A 21,321-nucleotide genomic window follows, 5' to 3' on the forward strand; every position below is an offset into this window, starting at 1 on the left:
ACAAATACCACAATTCCATTGCTGAGCGAAAAGTTTCTCACTGAAGTAACGTTACGTGAATGTTTTGACGAAGGAGCTACATTTTTAACCCATAGTGCAAATTGCTGCTATATGAACTTTGCAAACATGTGAAAATATATTAATATTAGCTTACAATCCAAAGCGACCATGGCTTATCCCATTCACAGACCGGATATTTTTCGTTGGAAAACGACAAAGACTAAAACACCAGGCAATAGTAATAAGGCAAGTAAAACCTGTTTTCACCCTGTTTTAAACAGATTTAAATTCGTTATAGTGTATTCCTTCTTTCGTTTTCTTTTTTACAATATTCAGCCAGAGGTATTATTCTAAATAAATGTCACACTCAGGTTATCTTTGGTCATGCACATTGGTTATTAGTAATGAATTTGTGACTCAGCAGAAGGATTTAGTTAAAATGTGCAATGAAAACCCCTTCAGGTGTATCTTCAATGGAGCCAGGTTAAGGTAAGACGGGATATTTATCCAGGAATTAGATGTGTGAGGCCAGTGTGACTAAATATTCATATGAGGTTATGTCAGCTTCAGGTTGGAAAGCTCTCGGTTTAACCCAATGATCAGCTTATGACTGTAGAGAAGAAGGCGCTAATACATTTTGAGGTATATTTTGGATTGAAACAATGAGCTGAATTCATATCTCATATTGCAGGTGCAGCTGAATGAGAATGACATAAAGCAGTGGGTGAAAGTAAGTACAATTCAATCATTTGAATTCATGTCATGCAGAAAATTAATGCATATGTATGTAATTGCTTAATTGTACCAAACTTTGTTTTCATCTTTTTCTCAGAGGGTAGAAAAGGCTTCAGAGTTTGCTGTAGCTGAGGTGTTTTCTATCAAGAAACCTTGTGGTGGTAAAAACAGCATGGCACTGCAAACCGTAGAGCAGCTACAGGATCATGATGATGCGTACAGTGAAGGTAATCTTTAACTAATTAATATTCAGCACTTAATGCATATGCAGGTTTTTGTAATCAGTATTCTACTTGTATTCCACAGCTCAGTCCGTTTTAAGTGAATGGATGAACCAGAAGTTACGTCTGGAGCTTGAAATGGATAATGACGAGGAGGAAGAGGAGATGGAAGGAGCCAAACAACTTGTTAAAACCACACAATCCAGCTATAATAACTTTGATGGTACTAGTTTACCTTGAATGAATGAATGAATGATGCATTTGTATAGCGCTTTCATGTGTATTTCCGTACACCCAAAGCGCTTTACAATCATATGGGGGATCTCTCCTCAACCACCACCAGTGGTTAAAAAAAGAAATCTAGACAAGTGTTATTTATATTCTATAATAGTATTTATTAATATTTAGAATTAGCTTTTCTTTTTATATTTTCAGTTTATCAAGTTTTAGTGTGTGCTTTTGTCATTTGTATTTGTCACTTGTTTTTAATTTATTTTTAATTTTAGTTTTACTAATTTTTGTACTTCAAATTACTTTAATGGTTCAGTTATTATAGTTAACTAAAACCAAAGCTGAACGTAAATTAAAACCATGAAAAATAATTGTTATTTGAAATAAATAAATGTTGAATAAAAATTTTATTTTATTTTTTATTTGTAATTATATATATATATATATTAATTACTACAATATTACTAAAATTAAAATGAAAACAGAATATATATATATATATATATATATATATATATATATATATATACATAAAAAACAATAATGTCAATTTAAAAAAAAACTATAAAATGATAATAATATCTCTAATACTGAAAATAAAACTCTTTCACTTAGTTGCCCCCTTAGTCTAATATTTAGATATTTTTTTATTTAATTAAGCTGTATTTTAATAACCAAAAACCATTTTTAATACACTACCAGTCAAAAGTTTTAAAACAGTAAGATTTTTTATGTTTTTTAAAAGAAGTCTCTTCAGCTTACTAAGCATTTATTTGATCCAAAGTACAGCAAAAAAGAACAATTTTGCAATATTTTTGGTATTTAAAAAATGTTTTTCTATTAATATATCTATCATGTTCTTCAAAAGTCATAATAATATTCGATTTGCGATGTTAAAAACAGCTGAGTAGTTTTTTTTTCAGGTTTCTTTGATAAATAGAAAGTTCAGAAGTACAACATTTAATAGAAAATAGAAATAGAAATCTTTTGTAACATTATAAATGTCTTTATCATCACTTTTGATCAATATAAAGCATCCTTGCTAAAAAAATAAAAGAAATCTATAATAAATAAATAAAATAAAAATAAATAAAAAAATTATACTGACTCCAAGCTTTTGAATGGAACAATGTATAATGTTACAAAAACTTTTTATTTCAGATAAATGCTGATCTTTGGATCTTTCTATTCATCAAATAATCCTAAAAATACTCAACTGTTTTAAATATTGACAATAATAATTAAAACAAAATAATAAAAAATGTTGCTGTACTTTGGATCAAATAAATGCAGGCTTGGTGAGCAGAAGAGACTTCTATAAAAGCATTTAAAATCTGTTCAAAAACTTTTGACTGGTAGTGTAGATAATAATAATTTATTTGTTTTTAGTGTTTAATTTGTTTGTGTTACCATTACCAACATTGATCTAATATGTAGTGTCTCTTTTTTTCATCAGACATGTATTTTCACCTAGCACAGGAAGAGGAGAACTCTGTAGTGCACAATTTCCTCCAGGACCTGATGGAAACTGAGGTCTTGGACCTTGGATTAGTGGAAGATCTTAAAGTAGATTCTGATCAGAACAAGAAGAAATGGAGGGACCCTAGCATCACCATGGAGGTGCGCCACAAGCAGGTAAAGGAAAACCGCATGCGCAGAGACGCTGAGCGTAACAAACTGCGTAAAGAAAAAGAAGCGCTACGGGAGGCGCGAGAGGAAGCATGGCAAATGGAAAAGGAGAAGCAGCAAAAGAAGAGGCAGGATGCACGCAGACAGGAAGAACTGATCCAGCAGGAGATGATTCGCCTACGCAGAGAGATGGAGGAGAAGAGGAGTGTGAAGCAGCTTGCACGAAACATGTACACAAACAACAACCCCACGAGTATTTAGACACTATAGCCACAATTAAAAATTTATTCATATTAAAATAAAAGAGATATCTGGAATCAAATGATGCTAAAACGTTTCTCAAAACTACCTTTGTTAGTTTTCGAACAGTAAGATTTTAATTGTTTTTTTAAAGAAGTCTCTTCTGCTCACCAAGCCTGCATTTATTTGATCCAAAGTAAAATGTTTAAATATTTTTACTATTTTAAATACCTTTTTTCTATTTGAAAATATTTTAAAATGTAGGTTATTCCTGTGATTTCAACGCTGAATTTTTAGTATTATTACTCCAGTCACATGATCCTTCAGAAATCATTCTAATTTTCTGAATTGCTGCTCAAAAAACATGCTGTTTTAGAATTTCTTTTCAGGTTTCTTTGATGAATAGAAATTTCTGAAGAACAGCATTTATCTGAAGAATGATTTCTGAAGAATCATGTAACACTGAAAACTTGAGTAATGATGCTGAAAATTTAGCTATGATTACAGGAATAAATTACATTTTAAAATATATTCAAATAGAAAGCAGTTATTTTAAATAGTAAAAACATTTCTAAATTTTACTGTTTTTGTTGTACTTTGGATCAAATAAATGCAGGTTTGGTGAGCTGAAGGGAAAAAAAAAACATAAAAAATCTTACTGTTCAAAAACTTTTGACTGGTAGTGTATGCATGATTATTTTGATTTTTGCCGTTGTAGGACAAGACCGTTGGTGAAAAGCAGCCTAGTTAGAAGAATCTGGTTGTACATTTAATGAGACTAAATTTCTCAGTGCTTGAAGCCCATTTTTTGGCAAAATGCTTATTATTGAAGAGTGTATTTGTCCTTTTTTCCTTTTTTAAGTAAATGTCACTTGCTTTAATATTTTCTTATCCAATTCAGTCCAATACATTTTTAATTGTGGTTTAAGCATCCAGATACATTTTAGGGCAGTTATGCAATTTTCTAATTTAAATGGCATTCAGATTTTTGAAGAGATGATTGCGTGACATTTTAATTTCCATTTTGAACAGGGAGAGGGAAAGGCTTCAGAAACAAAGGGCCACTGAGAGCTCTGTCATGCCAAAATATCACAATTCCACACAGAAGAAACAGAACAAAGACCTTCAACTTAAGCTGAGGAACCTTGAAGCCAAAGTTCACCTTCTTAATTTGCAGGTTAGAAGACATTAGTTTAATTATATTGTATGCAACACACTCCAATGTTTTTTGACTGAGTACATATACTAAACATAGTTAAAAAGTTTTTGAACAGTAAGATTTTTTATGTTTTTTTTTTTAAAGTCTCTCCTGCTCACCAAGCATGCATTTATTTGATCCAAAGTACAGCAAAACAGTAAAATTATTACTACTACTACTAATAATAATAGATGTTTTTCGAGCAGCAAATCATAATATTAGAATGATTGCTAAAAAATATTAGATGATGCTATAAATCACAGGAATAAATTATAATTTATAATATATATTTAAATAGAAAGCAGTTATTTAAAATAGTAAAAATATTTCAAAATTTTACTGTTTTTGCTGTACTTTGGATCAAATAAATGCAGGCTTCATGAGCTGAAGAGACTTTTTAAAAGTCTTACTGTTCAAAAACTTTTGACTGGTAGTATATGTTTTAGTGCATGCACAGGCATTTTACAGCATGGTACTCGGTGATATTGGAAAGAAGGGTGCGGATGGGAAAGGCAGCGGCGCTGTGTGATTGGAGGAGGCAGCTGAGAGCATGGCGGGCATGGCGGGCTTTCGTCTGGGCCAGAAGAGAGGAGAAAGAGGCTGAAAGGACTGAAGAGGAGCTGAGACAGGAGCACAGGCAAGGGAGCTTAATTTAGAAAAACCTGTCACTGTCAACACAGGCTTGATAAACATTTAAAAGAAAAGCAAAGCTCTTTAACTAAATGATTAGTCTAAAAGAGCTTGTTAATTGCTTAATTAAAGGCTTTAATTCATCTTGGCAGTCAGACTGGGTTTAAGCCATATCTGTCTTTCCCACAGGCGCAGTCAGCAAGCAGTGGAGAGTGACCGCAAGAGGCTTTTGAGGCGCTGCCTCAGTGATTGGCGTGTGTGGTGTCAGGTAGAACGTCATCGCAAGGAGCTCCTCCAACGACAGGAAGAAACTCGACGGAAAATGGCTGCTTTGATCAATGCGGCAGCTTCCGGGAAACTAGGAGGAGAAAAATCTCCACCAGTAACTAATCCACCTGAAACACTCAGTCTTACAGAAAACATCAGCCATCAGGTAGAGACTGTAATTCACTGTAATTAGGGGTTCAAGTGCATAGCGCTGTAAAAATTATGTTAAAATAATTGTGCAGACCAAACAGGTAAGTTGTAAAGACTTGAAACTTGGAGGAATGGTAGTACTCAAACCGTCAACAATGTGACTAAGGTTCACCCCATTCGGCCTGACAGGGGCGCTACAGCGAACAAAAGTACGAAATCGCTCATAACTCCTAAACCATCAGTCGCAGGTTTAAGTGTCCTTGGCTCACACCGGACAAAACTCCTCACGCCTCAGATTCAATCACGAACCGGTGAAATTTTCAGATTTTGGATTTTTTTGAAAAAGTAATTTTGTGAACTAGTCCTACATTTTTTACCCAATTGGAACCAAACCAGTGCAGAAAGATTCTCTGAAGAGTGAATATCAATAATTATCAAAAAAAGTTTATCAAAAAGAACATTTGACTGACCGTCGCAAAGGGATGCCAGAATGTTAGAAAAGGGCAGGCCACTTTTAGTGAAATTCCTGTTAACTCCTGAACGGAATGAGATATCTCTGCCAAACTGAGGACACTTATGTAAAAGCTTAATCTGAGGTCAAAGGACATAAATGCAGAGCTCGGCCAAAAAAAAAAAAAAAAACACATAAAAATGCCTATAACTGCGCAACCATTTGTCCTATTAACATGAAAATTGGTGCACACGGTCTTGGTCCGAAGTGCCACAAGTAAGAAGAGCATTTGCGTATCTCAAAAAACATGGCCGCTATTGGCCGATGAAATTTGAGCTCCTGTTAGACGGTTAATGGAGGCCGATTGGAACAAAACTTGGTGGGCCTGTTCAACTCACAGCCCCGAAGGTCTGAGAGAAATTTGAAAGAAATCTGCCACTGGTGGAGTGCGATATTGTATTTTTCAAAGGCATAAACGATTGTACGTTGCACGGTTTTGCACATGCGCATGATATCCATATCATATGATAGAACTCCTCATTACGGACAGCTCTGCTACAAATACTTTGCCTCTAATACCACCACTGTCAATCAAATAGTTTGTTAAATGACTGAGGATATGTAGAAAACCTACTTATGCAAACTAGTCTTAGGTTTTTCGCTCAATCTGAACTGGAGTACAATTCTCTGGACTCTCTAGACCAGGGGTTTTCAAACCTGTCCTGGAGCCTCCCCTGCCCTGCACATTTTGCTTGTCTCTCTCATCTAATACACCTGATTCAAATCATCAGCTCATTAGTAGAGACTGCAAGACCTGAATTGGGTGTGCCTAATAAGGGAGACATACAAAATGTGCAGGGCAGGGGAGGCTCCAGGACAGGTTTGAAAACCCCTGCTCTAGACCAATAATTAAAAAAAAAAAAACGTTGAATTTTACCCTTTGGGAAGCTATTAGGGGGTCGTTTAGAAAATAGGCCTGTCCAAATTTACCCAAAATCCTATAAAGCCTAAAGGAAAACTCAACACTTCACAAAACTTGCTGAGCACAGGCGACAGGTGATTCTAAACTGGCATGCAAAGTTTTAAGTGGATCAGACCACAGCTGGCTTTTTAAAATCATTGATTTAAGTGGGTACAACCTTGCTAAACAATATGCAATATTTTTTCGTTTTAAGCTTAAATGTCGCTTGAACCCCGGCGCTTGAACCCCGGTAATCGCTGCTTATCAAACTTTATCACAAACTCTCTACATTCCACTATAGGATGAGGCAGCGGCTTCAGAAAGCTGTTTACCGACTGCACAAGCCACTATAAGGACTGGCCACTATTCAGAGGCCCCGCCCACTCAGGCCTGGCAGGTGACCCGCCGTCATGCTGCTCTCTCAGCGGCCGAGTTACAACAGGCCCACCAGGGGCAACAGACTTCCAGAAGTGGAAGTGTGGAGCTTAGCAGTGGACAGTTCAAACATCGCCATGCAGCCCTGCAGCAAACCGTAGCTGAACAGAGGCATCTTCTGAAAGAGCAACAGGAGCAGATTAGGCATCTGCAAGAGAGACAAAACATTCTGGAATTGAAGCATGAGGAGGAGAAAATAGCACTGTTGGCAACAGGTCCTCCTGGAGCTGCAAACACATGCTCTCCACCTAAACCTAACACAGAGACAGGAAGAGGAAGTACTGAAAGAACATCAAGGTACCTCCATATGTGTGGGGCTTATGTCTGGGACATACGTCACGGCAAAATCAAAAAATTATATTTAAATTTTTCATATAGGCAAACAGACCCCCATACACCAAATTCTTTCTCATTAGTGTAGTAAAATAAAAAAATATTTTAATTAATTAAATTACATAAATAAATAAATTAATTAAAATAAATTAAATCATTAAAAAAATGATTCAAATCAGCATAAATTTAGTAAAAAAAATCATACTACTATGATGTACACTTAGTGTTTAACAAATGTTGCAATTTAAATATACTTTAAACTTATTTAAATATAATAACATATTCAATATATTAATATAACAGTAAGAAATTATCACTTATTTAACAAAAATGTGTTACATTTATCAAATGTGTTATGTTTATAAAAATCTATTTAACAAATAGATTAATAAATGTCCTTTTGAACTTTCTGTTCATCAAAGAATCATGAAAAGATATTACATTTTCCACAAAAAATATTAAGCACCACAGCCATTTTTAATATTGATAATAATAATAAATATTTATTTTACCAAATCAGCATAGTAGAATGATTATTGATAGATCATGTGAAATATACACTACCAGTCAAAAGTTTATTTTATTTTAAAGGTTGTATCAGCGATTTCTAGCCTGAAACATAAAGTGTCAAATTCAGCTGACCTTTCATCACGATCTGCTCGCTGCCTGCCCCATAAATTGTCTGTGAAAAAACCGCGTCTCTCTGGTCAGCCTAGAGTCCGAGATATGCCAAAAAAACAATCGGCACTACCAACCTTTCCACAGATAAACAAACAGTGTTCCAACCAATCAGCGTCAGGGGTTTGGTGTTGTGGGCTTTCCTACTGGTGCAGGGATGTGAGGAAGGCGGAGCGAAAGTCCACAACACCAAACCCCTGACGCTGATTGGTTGGAACACTGTTTGTTTATCTGTGGAAAGGTTGGTAGTGCCGATTGTTTTTTTGGCATATCTCGGCTGACCAGAGAGACGCGGTTTTTTCACAGACAATTTATGGGGCAGGCAGCGAGCAGATCGTGAAGAAAGGTCAGCTGAAATTGACACTTTATGTTTTAGGCTAGAAATCGCTGATACAACCTTTAATGATTTTAAATAATTATTTTCTGCTCACTTAAAGCAGTAATATTGTGAAATATTTTTACTGCTTTCTATTTCAATATATTTAAAATGTAATTTATTCCTGTGATCAAAGGTAAATTTTCAGCATTATTACTCCAGTCTTTAGTGCATGATCCTTCAGAAATCATTCTAATATGCTAATTTACTGTTCAAGAAACATTTTATTATCAATGTTTAAAACAGTTGTGTAATTACACTATACACTATACCATTCAAAATACTGGAGTCATGGAGTCAGAAATTATAGTAATTAATACTTTTATTTAGCAAGGATGCCTAATTTAGAAGTGATGATAAAATACATTTATAATGTTACAAAAGTTTTCTATTTCAGATAATGCTGTTCTTTCTGAACTTTCTGTACGTCAAAGAAACCTGAAAAATTCTACTCAGCTGTTTTCAACATAATGATAATATTAAATGTTTTTTTGAGCAGGAAATCAGAATATTAGAATGATTCCTGAAGGTTCATGTGACTGAAGTAATGATGCTAAAAATTCAGCGTTGAAATCACAGGAATAAATTACATTTTAAAATATATTCAAATAAAAACAGTAGAAATATTAAAAAACTATTTTACTGTTTTTGCTGCACTGTGAGCAGAAGATATTTCTTTAAAACACATTAAAAATCTTTACTGTTCAAAAACGTTTGACTGTTAGTGTTAGTAGAAAACTGATTTTTCAGTTATAATAATATTTCACAGTATTACTGCCTGTTTTTTCTTTCTAACATAGGGTGAATTATGACCCAGTAGTTTCTTCAACAATTTTTGTGAGCTGAATCTTTACAGTTTCTTCACATGAAAATAAAGAAATCTGTCACCTCAGGCTCCAGAGTGGATCATAATGTAATACTTGCTTCATGTACCCAATGTAATCCCTCTAGATTTTACCAAAGGGTCACTTCCCACAGCTGTTCTATCCGTGTGTGCGCGTGGGTGACACAATGTTTGCTATTAGTCACAATTTCACAAAGATATTCATTCTCCTTACAATCCCAGAACAAAGAGTGCCTCAGGGGAAAACACCAGCAGCCACACCAACCAAAAAGCATCTCTGCATCGTGCAGCTCTTCTCCATCCCTCAGTACAAGGTCAGTCATACACATACACAATCGAGCAGTTGAAAAACTGTCACTATGGTGGTTTCAAGCATGGAAAATGAATTTCATGGCTATGCCCTAGTTTAAATCCTCTCTGATACTGAATGCATTGAATACAGATGCACACAATCGCTATACACTCATAATCCACTATGTAAACCAAGAACAATACTAAAACTGCACAATGGCTCTTCCATGTGTTAAACCTTGAGCTTCGTTGTTATTGAATACATTCAATAATCAGGGTTGTTTGAGTATCTGAGTATGGTTGCATCTTTCAGCGGGTGGTTGTTAACAGCCCCCATGAGTCAACATCCTGTTGAGTTAAAGGCCCTGTAGATTCATCAATGACATCCAGTATTTTTTATATTATCATTCAATCTGTGAGCCGCACTGTCCTGGCCTTGGCAGTGACCAATGAGATTTTTCTCACAATGAAAAACTGACAAGTCACTGTCCTGCTCAGATCTGCTCCAAATGTTTCCTCAGCCGACGCAAGGTCATATATCACAAACATAGCCTGTTGTATATGGTGATTGTGTAACTAAGTGTTTTTCCACCTCCTACATTTAAAGTAATGATAAAGTAGGACTGCTCGATTATGGCAAAAATCATAATCACGATTATTTTGGTCAATATTGTAATCACGATTATTTAACACGGTTATGACTGGGTCCAAAACTTTATGTTAGTGATAATTTAAAGATAACAATACAACAGAAAAAAAAAAAAACAATGTTATTTTTTAGGGGGGATACTGAATACCTTTATGCAAGTCTAAAGTAGTCTACTACAGAAATTGAATGTAATTACAGTGGTGAGAAAAAGTGTTGGCCCCCTTCCTGATTTTTTTTTTTTTTTTTTTGTGCATGTTTGTTACACTTTAATGTCACACCTGAGTTCATTTTTTAGCCACACCCAGGCCTGATTACTGCCACACCTGTTCGCAATCAAGAAATCACTTAAATAGGACCTGCCTGACAAAATGAAGTAGACCAAAAGACCCTCAAAAGCTACACTTCATGTTGAGATCCAAAGAAATTCAGGAACAAATGAGAAAGAAAGTAATTGAGATCTATCAGTCTGGAAAAGGAAAGCCATTATCCACAAATGGCGAAAACATGGAACAGTGGTTAACCTTCCCAGGAGTGGCCGGCCGACCAAAATTACCCCAAGAGCACAGCGACGACTCATCCAAGAGGTTACAAAAGACCCCACAACAACATCTAAAGAACTGCAGGCCTCTCTTGAGTTAAGGTCAGTGTTCATGACTCCACCATAAGAAAGAGACTGGGCAAAAATGGCCTGCATGGCAGAGTTCCAAGACGAAAACCGCTGCTGAGCAAAAAGAACATAAAGGCTCATCTCAGTTTTGCCAGAAAACATCTGGATGATCCCCAAGACTTTTGGGTAAATGCTCTGTGGACTGATGAGACAAAAGTTGAACTTTTTGGAAGGTGTGTGTCCCATTACATCTGGTCTAAAAGTAACACAGCATTTCAGACAAAGAACATCATACCAACAGTAAAATATGGTGGTGATAGTGTGATGGTCTGGGGCTGTTTTGCTGCTTCTGGACCTGGAAGATTTGCTGTGATAAATGGAACCATGAATTCTGCTGTCTACCAAAAAAAATCCTGAAGGACAGTGTCTGGCCATCTGTTCGGGACCTCAAGCTGAAGCGAACTTGGGTTCTGCAGCAGGACAATGATCCAAAACACACCAGCAAATCCACCTCTGAATGGCTGAAGAAAAACTAAATGAAGACTTTGGAGTGGCCTAGTCAAAGTCCTGACCTGAATCCTATTGAGATGCTGTGGCATGACCTTAAAAAGGCGTCTCTGAGCGCATACACAGAACAGGGTTCTCTTTTTTCACTTTTAAAACCACAACATCAAAGAAATGTTAATAAATCAAGCATGTCCTATGTTATGAAAGTCATATTACATGATTTTGCTGATTTGCATGTGAAATTAGGCTTTTATGGAGGAGCAAAAGTGCACAACTGGAAAGAGGCGGAATGGGGCGCAATAATTGTTTCATCTTGATTGCTGTATTTTCATGATTTTCAAGCCGAAATCAAAATCAAAACTGAATTTTGATTAATTGCACAGCCCTATGATAAAGTCACATGAATTTCCCCCATTCATTCTCAATTACCCCCAAACAAACGCACTGCACGCTTTAGGGAAAAGGCTTATGTTAAAACTTAATGGGCTCAGGGGAGGCGAGAGAGGCGCGGACTCCCGCTGTTAATTTACCTATTGGTGTCACTGTTGGACAGCTTTACTTTAGAAAAACGAGTGACTTAAAGGGATAGTTGACCCAAAATTTTTTATTCTGTCTTTAAGTCACCATCAAGTCATTCATCCTCTTAAGACCATTGTTAGTCTTCACAACACAAATTAAGATGTTTTCATTTGTGTTCCAAAGGTCTTATCGGTTTGGAACAACATAAGGATTAGTGATTAATAACATAATTTTTATTTTTGTGTAAACGTTACCTTAAATCAGTGAGGCACACTACAAACAACGAGATTTTAAGCAAAATCAGTCAGTTGGCTGCCTTGAATACAAATGCAAGCAATACAAGCAAACTTGTACCAAAGATCCATAAAATCAGAAGAAAATGCTGCCCGAATTCACAGTGACCCTTTAATCTGGCCCTTTACTGATGTCTCAGTCTTCCACTGTCCTTTTTTATGTTTCTTTCAGCCATGGAGGAACGAGCACGGCAGCGTGCCGAGCGCAGGAGAGAGATAGAGGAGCTGAGGAGACAGAAGCAGGAGGAGAAACTGGTAAGACTTGCCTCTCTTCGAGCATTGAAACATGTGGATGTGATGAAAAAAGCCTCTGCTTTTTTGTTCTGTATAGGCGCAAATGAAGGCAGCTGAGGAGGAAAGACTCAGAGCTGAGGAAGAGGAGAAACAAAAGGAGGTAGAGAGGAAGAAGGAAGAGAAGAGGGAACAGAGAAAGGTGTGTGGTGATACACATAATCATAGGTTTTACTTAATTGGATTATGTTACTATTAATGATTAATGCTACAGGCATGAGTGATTCCTCAAATCATGCAGCTAATTGAGAAAAGGGGTGTGTTTACTTTTTTAAGTAATTGTAATTAGGATTTTCAGCTTTTTCTGGTTGATAAAATTTGTAGAATATTCCCAAGCCTTTCTTATAACATGACTGAATGAATCTAAATACATTAATTTATACCAACAAGACCATTTTTGTGCGTTAAATCAGGCAGAAATTATAGAAGCCCCTTTTTACCACAGAATTAAAAAAATAAAATAGGTAATTGCATCTTTTTGTCTCTGAATTAGAATATATTTCTCACAATTTGGACTTTTGTGAGAAATGAATTTGCAATTCTGAGAAGAAAAGCTTGAAATGTGAGATATAAATTTGCAGAAAAGAGTCAGAATTGTGAGACAGAAAGTTGCAAATACCTTTTTTATTCTGTGGTAGAAACAAACAAAAAAACAGTTTATCCAATTAGAATTTATCTCACAGTTTTAATAACTGAATTGTGAGATAAAAAAAAAGTCACAATTACCTTTTTTTAATTTTATGTCGGCGTTTTAGTGCCATGTTAAAAAATACAAAAAATCTAAGATTATGAGATTAAAGTCGTAATATGTTAAGAATAAAGTCGAAGTATTTCAAGAGTAAAGTCAAAATATTCCGAGAATAAAATCAACATTATAATAAAGTCAAAATGTTTAGAGAATAAAGTAAAAGTTACAAGATTAAAAAATGTGGAATGTAAAGCATTTTTCACGCTCTTTAATGTGGCTCGACAGATCGCTGTATTTGCCTCAGTTTAAGTGACGTAAATCAGTCATCTTTCTGATTAAAGTGAGACATTTGTTTCATTTAATTAGGCTAGACGGTTTTTTTAATTTAACTATTTTGATGTTCCTTAACATTTATATCATGCTATAAATGTGAAATAAAGAGGAAAAACACATTTATAATTTGTATTTCATGATAAAACTGACAGAATTTGAAAGCTAAGCTGTGTTATATTAAAAGCAACAAAGCACAAAATTATTGTGATTACTGGGTGGCTGGTGCACTACAAATAATAAATGGAAGATGTTAAATATTTCCAATAATTTACTGTATTATACCATCAATAAAACAGCAACTTATATACCTCAGAAAAGACAACAGTATATCTTAACAAGTTGGAGTCCACTTCAACCTTTTTTTATTGTTGTTTTTAATTAAATGCATGTGAGGAATGAAAGATTAGACACCACAGGTTAGATATGGAATTTTACAAAGAAAATTAAAGTCTCATTGTAATCGAAAAGACAATTGATTCACATGAATACAGCAATCTGTCCCGCTACATTAAAGAGTGTGAAAAACAATGCAAGACACATTGTTTATATTTCACTATAAAACTGATTTTGAAAGCTGAGACTTAGTTTTACATAAAAAGTACAAAAAGCACAAAGCTTATTGCTATTATTGGAGGACTGGCGCACTACAAATAGTCCTAATGAATGTAATCGAAGACGTGAAATATTTTTTCCAAGCATACTGTCCCAGTACATGACACATGGTATGATTTCTGCTAATAATCTCACATATATTCAAATAAATTCCGGTGGCCTGGCAACTTCTCCTGGTGCTCCCAATCTGGGTCATTTGCATGAGCAAGATATACGCTCAAAATGTTACTTTAATTGCTATGATTTAATTCTCTAAACATTTTGACTTTATTCTCAAAACATTTCAACTTTATTTTCTTATTCTTAAAACATTTTGACTTTATTCTCCAAATTTTGACTTTATTCTCAAAACATTTTTACTTTATTCTCAAAACATTTCAACTTTATTTTCTTTTTCTCAAAACATTTTGACTTTATTCTCCAAATTTCGACTTTATTCTCAAAACATTTCAACTTTATTCTTGAAATTTCAACTTTATTCTCCAAACATTTCGACTTTATTTTCAAAACATTTCGACTTTATTCTCAAAACACTGACTTTATTCTCAAAACATTTCGACTTTATTCTCAAAACACTGACTTTATTCTCCAAACATTTCAACTTTATTCTCCAAACATTTCGACTTTATTCTCTAAATTTCGACTTTATTCTCAAAACATTTCGACTTTATTCTCAAAACACTGACTTTATTCTCAAAACATTTCAACTTTATTCTTGAAATTTCAACTTTATTCTCCAAACATTTCGACTTTATTCTCAAAACATTTCAACTTTATTCTTGAAATTTCAACTTTATTCTCCAAACATTTCGACTTTATTCTCAAAACATTTCGACTTTATTCTCAAAACACTGACTTTATTCTCCAAACATTTCAACTTTATTCTCCAAACATTTCGACTTTATTCTCAAAACATTTCGACTTTATTCTCAAAACACTGACTTTATTCTCCAAACATTTCAACTTTATTCTCCAAACATTTCGACTTTATTCTCAAAACATTTCGACTTTATTCTCAAAACACTGACTTTATTCTCAAAACATTTCGACTTTATTCTCGTAATTTCAACTATTCTTGTATTTTCGACTATTCTCATAATTTCAACTTTATTCTCAAAATATTTTGACTTTATTCTCAAAATATTTCGACATTATTCTTGTAATTTCGACTTCATTCTCAAACTTTCGGCTTAATTGTTGAAATATTACTTTATTCTCATAATTTCGACTTTATTCTCCTAATATTTCGACTTTTATCTCAAATTATTACTTTATTCTCATAATTCTGAGTTTATTCTCTAAACATTTTGACTTTATTCTCAAACCTTCGACTTTATTCTCAAAATATTACTTTATTCTCGTAGTTTCAACTTTATTTGTTGTACAAGACTTTATTCTTGTAATTTTGACTTTATACTCAAAATATTCTGACTTTATTCTCGTAATTTCGACTTTTTTTTTTTTATTATTACTACTTTAATCTTGTAATCTTACATTTTTGTATTTTTTAATGTGGCACTAAAATGCTGTCTTAATATTCTGTGTCGGAAAAAGGTAAATGTAAAAGTAAATGATGTCTCTTACTGAAATATCAAGTAGAAAATCCATGAAAGATTTAGGTTATTTAAAAATCCACATTGTTTTATACATATTTTGGACTATGGGGAGTGGCATTATTTTGATGACGTGAAATGGTCGTACTCTGTGAGCTACTTGTGCTAACTGCAATTTAGAAACACAACTCAGAAAATAAAAAACTGATAAGATGACCAAAGCTGCTGGCAATGGATATAAGCGTAGGCTTAAACCAAATGCCCTACCTCATAGTTTTCATCTTAAGGGGCCGTTCACATGTAGCGTCTTTTGCGCGCTCAAGTTCGTTATTTCAAATGTAGATGCGCGGCTTGCACGCGCATAATGGAAGCGACGTGCACGCAGTGCGACGCGCTCGTTTTTTCCAGGCGCGTCCGCGCCACATCGAGATAAAAACATCTCAACTTTTCAGAATGTCGCAAGCGCACCGCAGGTCATGTGACCTGAACTAACCAATCAGCTTCCTCACGTTTTTCCGTTACATTGAAACCTCTGTAGAAACAGCTCATCATTGTGGTCCAGGGATTTCCTGAACTTTATGATTTGTCAAGCCCCCATTATTTTGACGCTAATAGAAGAAACAATGCATGGAGACCATAGACTGTAAAAAAGATGGACAACGCGTTTCCGCTTCTTTCCACTATAGAAAAGTGAAGCCAAAACAGCTCAATATGGCCGCTACCATCTTGGGGGAAGTTACGTCATTTGGAGCCAGAGCATGCGCAGTAGAGGTTCGTTTGGAGCCAGAGCATGCGCAGTAGTGTCGTGAGGCGGAGCCGCGGTGTCAAAGTCCCGCCCAAACTCCCGCAGACCCAATCGCACGATCACAATCATGACACCACACCCCGTTTTTATAGCATCAAATAACTACTTAAAAGCAAACTTATTAGAAAAACGAACACCTGAGCATGAATCAGCATTATAAAAACTACCTCACACGATGGAAATCACCTTTGGAAAAAAATTATTTGCCGTGTAATTCGATTATTTAGTTTGGCTCACGTCCCATTAGATTACATGGAGAGGGCGGGGTTTATGACCTATACTGCAGCCAGCCACCGGGGGGCGATCGAAAACTTTTGGCTTCACTTTTCAGGACACCTACGGCACGCTTGATGGAGACGCATAGGCTTGGAGCTAGAGCGCAGCTGATGGTTGCTTAGAAACGGCAGACGCTTCCGGAGCGCAAGCGCCCGAGCGCTTTGTTGATAAGGAAGAAAGCGGCGCGTCTAGCGTTTTCCACACGTTTTTAGGCGCGACATGTGAACGGCCCCTAAAGAGTCTAAACGCTCCCGGATATCAAGTGAAACTCGTTCAGTGGTTGTGGTGTAATGACAAGCGTCAACATTGTGCAAAAAGGTGCATCTAGGAAATGCAAAAAAGTTTAAGACTACTTAATGTATGTGTTTATGCACACAGCTTTCACTTTAAGTTTTAAGTAACCATGTTTGTATGTTAATGTGAACTTAAGAGGGAACTTGAGAAACAGAAGAGAGCAGAACGGGAACAGGAACTGTCAAAGCGGGCGGCCCAGCACTACCTCAGAACTCTGTTACTGCGCCGAGGCCTGGCACCATGGAAAAGCCTGCTGGAGCAAAGCCATGTCAACACACAGGTCAGCACTACTGCAAACACACACACACTTATAGCCTACAGTAACAATACAGGAGGTTCACTTGCTTTCCAGACAAATAGTCACACACTCAATTATTCATCCAAAGAGTTATGGGCAGCTCACACACAGACAGGAAGACCAGCTGTTGCCTTGCATTAACTCTTGGTCCATTCCCCAAATTTTAATGATGTTTACAGTATACTGTTGCGTTTCCACCTGGCTAACCACCTGTTTGTGAAATAAATTAACAGAGAGCGGATATATGAGATTCAGGGGGGAGATGGAGTGACTGAGAGGGAGAGATTGACAAGGACAGAGTCACAAACAGAGAAACAGAATAGCTTTGTATTCAGAAGTTTCATTGTTGTTCAGTTATTGATCCACATCTATGAAAGAAGAAACCGCAAGCTCCAATTAGTTGCGAAACTCGCATGTGCATCTATAATATCTCCGCAGTACAGTCAACAGGGAAAAATTGTAATCCATAAAAACCATGGGAGTGGATGAGATGATGACGGTCTTAATTAAAGCAGACAGATATTTATGTTCAGGTGCTTTTGCCTTTTCCGTGTCCTCCAGAGAGCGGTGGATCATTACACACTGGCTCTGCAGAGACGCTGCTTCTACTCCTGGCTTCAGTTTGTTGATGAGGCCCATGCAGAGAGAGAGGCCTGTGCCAACCAGCTGTATCACCGGATCTTACTTCAGAGGGCTATGTGTAGCTGGATAAGGGTAAAACCACACACACACACAGTCTGGTTGAAAACTGAAACATTTCTTTAGTGACATTTGACAAAAGGTCTTGCTGACTTTTCAATAAATGTATTTATTTCTGTTTTAAAAAACTATATATATTTATATTTATACACACATACATATAAATAATTTATAACCCTTTATTTATTAATTATTTTCATATTTATCAGTATTTTAAAATGAACAGTTATGTTGGTTAAAAAATATAAATACACAGATTACAGTTTTTATTTTATGTTTATATATATATATATATATATATATATATATATATATATAATATTTTACACATGTTAGACATATTATTAATTTGTAAACAAAATTTCATTTGTAAATAAACAATTGTATTTTTTTAATTAATAAATGAATAAACAAAAAGAAAAAAATCCCACACACTATCTGTCACACTATCTAATAAAAAAATTAATAAAACTATAATAAATTCAGTTATTTCAAATGAAATTTGGTTTAGCCAATAATCAGTATTTCAATGTAAATATTTGTTATAATAAACTATTTATTTATTATTTTCATATTTCAGTTATTTTATTAAGAGTTGTTTGTTTAAAAATAGTCTTATCAGTTTAATATAGGTATACAGATATTATATTTATTTTTATAATATAGTCTATTTGTATAAAATAGTCTTAGCAATCTAATATAAGTAAATATAGAGGCTTATATGTTTATATGTTTATTTACAGACATTTTTAGAGATAACATAAATGTATTCATTTATTACTGAATTGTGTTTTTTTATTAAAAAATTAATAAAATGATAATAAATTCTGTTACATTGTTTGGTATATACTAAGTAAATATAGAGGTTTGTGTTTATTTATAGACATTTTTAGACATAATAATTAATGAACATAAATTAATAATTGTATTTTTTAATAACAAATGATTAAAACTATAATAAATTCAGTTATAAAATGAAATTTGGTGTAGCCAATAATTATTTGAATATTTTAATGTAAAATATTTGTTTAAAATAGTCTTATCAATGTAATACAAATAAATATAGAGGTATATGTTTATTTATAGACATAAATCACTCTGTGGTTTAAAATAAACTACACTATTTACAACTAACACTAATATACATATACATATTATTTATTTATATACATTTTTAGACATAATATAAATTTGTAAACATATATTATTGTATTTTTATTTAAAAAAATGAATAAAATTATAATAAATTTAACTTTATAAAATTTTAAATTTATAAAAAACATTTTAATTTCTAAAATAAAATTTGGTTTAGCCCAAAAGTGTCTTATCGACTTACTATAAATAAATAATGTAAATAAATGATAATATATTAAATAAAGACGTTATTTATTTATAATTTTAATATTAGTGTTTGTTGTTTAAAATGGTCTTATTTCATTTTTTCATATATATTTCTTATATATAAATATACAGACATTTATAGGCATCTAATAATTTATATTAAGTAATCTATAATTAGTTTTTATAAATACACATATATTTATTTATACATAGAATTTAAGGATAATATTGTATTATTTATAATAAATTTCAAGTAAATAATTGCATTGAAATTAACCAATAAAAATTGTATCATTATATTTATTATCTTTACATTTTCTAAAGAAATTATAAATTGAAATCACATCATCAGGTTGCTATGTGGTTCCTGGCCCAAACATATAGAGCTTACCATCAATTTATGTGCATAAGTTTAATATTTAGGGTTTGTGATATTAATAAACCCATTTCATTACTTATGAGCAATCTGTGTTTGATTTCAACACTTACCAGTTAAAAGATCTGCGCTTTATACTGGAAGCACGTGCTGAGCGGTTTCACAGGACACGGACCCAGAAGAAGGTGTTCATGGCCCTGCTGGATCACACTACAGAGGAGCGAATAACAGCCTGGGACAATGAGCAAAGGGCAGAGGAGCACAACAGCAGGTCAGCAAATTAGTTTAACTTCATCATAGGGCCAAAATGTCCCTGTATAGTAGAATAAAATACGAGTTATTTAGTATTTTCAGTATTTAGAAAAATGAAATCCTGTTTGCTCTGACACTGGCTCTCTGGGCTTTGCAGGAAAGCTGTCAAGAAGTGTTTTGATGGCTGGAGGCGGCTTCCTGTTGTCTTGCGAGAAGAGAAGGAAAGAGAGGCACGCAGAGAGCAGCTCAGACGTAAAGTGGCGGAGATTTTGCCCGACTTCCGCTCCTCCCCTATTGATTCCCTGTGGCGCTCCGTAAATCCTCTTTAACTGCACACACAGAAGTCGTCAAAATGACATTGAAAACATCTGCCGCTTAATGAGCCGCCGTGTTTAATCATTTTACGCTTGTTTATTTTTCCACGGTACAGTTTAATTGAACAACTTGTAGAATGGGAATGCATTACATTATAAAAGCGTCTCACACGAGACAAACGAACATCCGGATTCTCAAGTGCTTCTTTAGCGGTTTCTTTAAGCGTTTGATGAAAGGAAACCAACTTTGATTCAAAAACGCTGCGATAATTCCTGCACATCAAAATGGTATGCGCCACAGATTTGTCCCCAGTTGAAGCACATGAAAAGAAAATACACAGGCACAAAGACCTCGAATAACAAATATGGAGCTCAATATAAAACATTCATACAGAGACAGTTTTTAAAGCTGTGTGCTGTCTGTCTGGATATAGATGCAGTGTTGCATCACATCTGGTGGCCCAAAAAGGCACTAAGTAAGGCTTGATACTGAATGTGCGATCATGGATAAGACACACTTTGGAGTTGAGAGAACAAATATTAGACATTAAATCCATAATTGATATAATTTGCAGTGAGTATAAACCAGAAATGCATGAATTTAATGTACACTACCAAACAAATTTTTTTGAACAGTAAGATTGAAGTAGTTTCTTCTGCTCACCAATCCTGCATTTATTTGATCCAAAGTACAACAAAAATGGTAAAATTGTGAAATTTTTTTACTATTTAAAATAACTGCTTTCCATTTGAATACATTTTAAAATGTATTTTATTCCTGTGATTTCAAAGCTAAATTTTCAGCATCATTACTCCATTCTTCAGTGTCACATGATCCTTCAGAAATCATTCCAATATTTTGATGTGCTGTTGAAGAAATATTTATTATTATTATTATCAACATTTAAAACAGTTGAGTACATTTTTTCAGGATTCTTTGATGA

General features: G+C 34.4%; 1 protein-coding gene across 1 annotated transcript; it reads left to right on the plus strand.

The window, feature by feature from the left end:
• Positions 1-86: 86 nt before the first annotated feature.
• ccdc191 (coiled-coil domain containing 191) lies at positions 87-21,159 on the plus strand. The gene is made up of 16 exons (XM_073830839.1): positions 87-246; positions 692-730; positions 833-962; positions 1,042-1,179; positions 2,644-3,046; positions 4,089-4,233; positions 4,701-4,891; positions 5,074-5,317; positions 7,015-7,445; positions 9,602-9,693; positions 12,418-12,500; positions 12,577-12,678; positions 17,234-17,377; positions 17,957-18,109; positions 19,928-20,082; positions 20,221-21,159. Exons 1-16 carry the CDS (start codon positions 169-171, stop codon positions 20,390-20,392), a joined length of 2,700 nt encoding a protein of 899 aa, XP_073686940.1. The 5' UTR covers positions 87-168; the 3' UTR covers positions 20,393-21,159.
• The last annotated feature ends 162 nt before the right edge of the window (positions 21,160-21,321 follow it).

This window comes from Garra rufa, chromosome 24 (genome assembly GCF_049309525.1).
Source record: "Garra rufa chromosome 24, GarRuf1.0, whole genome shotgun sequence".
In the NCBI taxonomy this organism is placed as follows: Eukaryota; Metazoa; Chordata; class Actinopteri; order Cypriniformes; family Cyprinidae; genus Garra; species Garra rufa.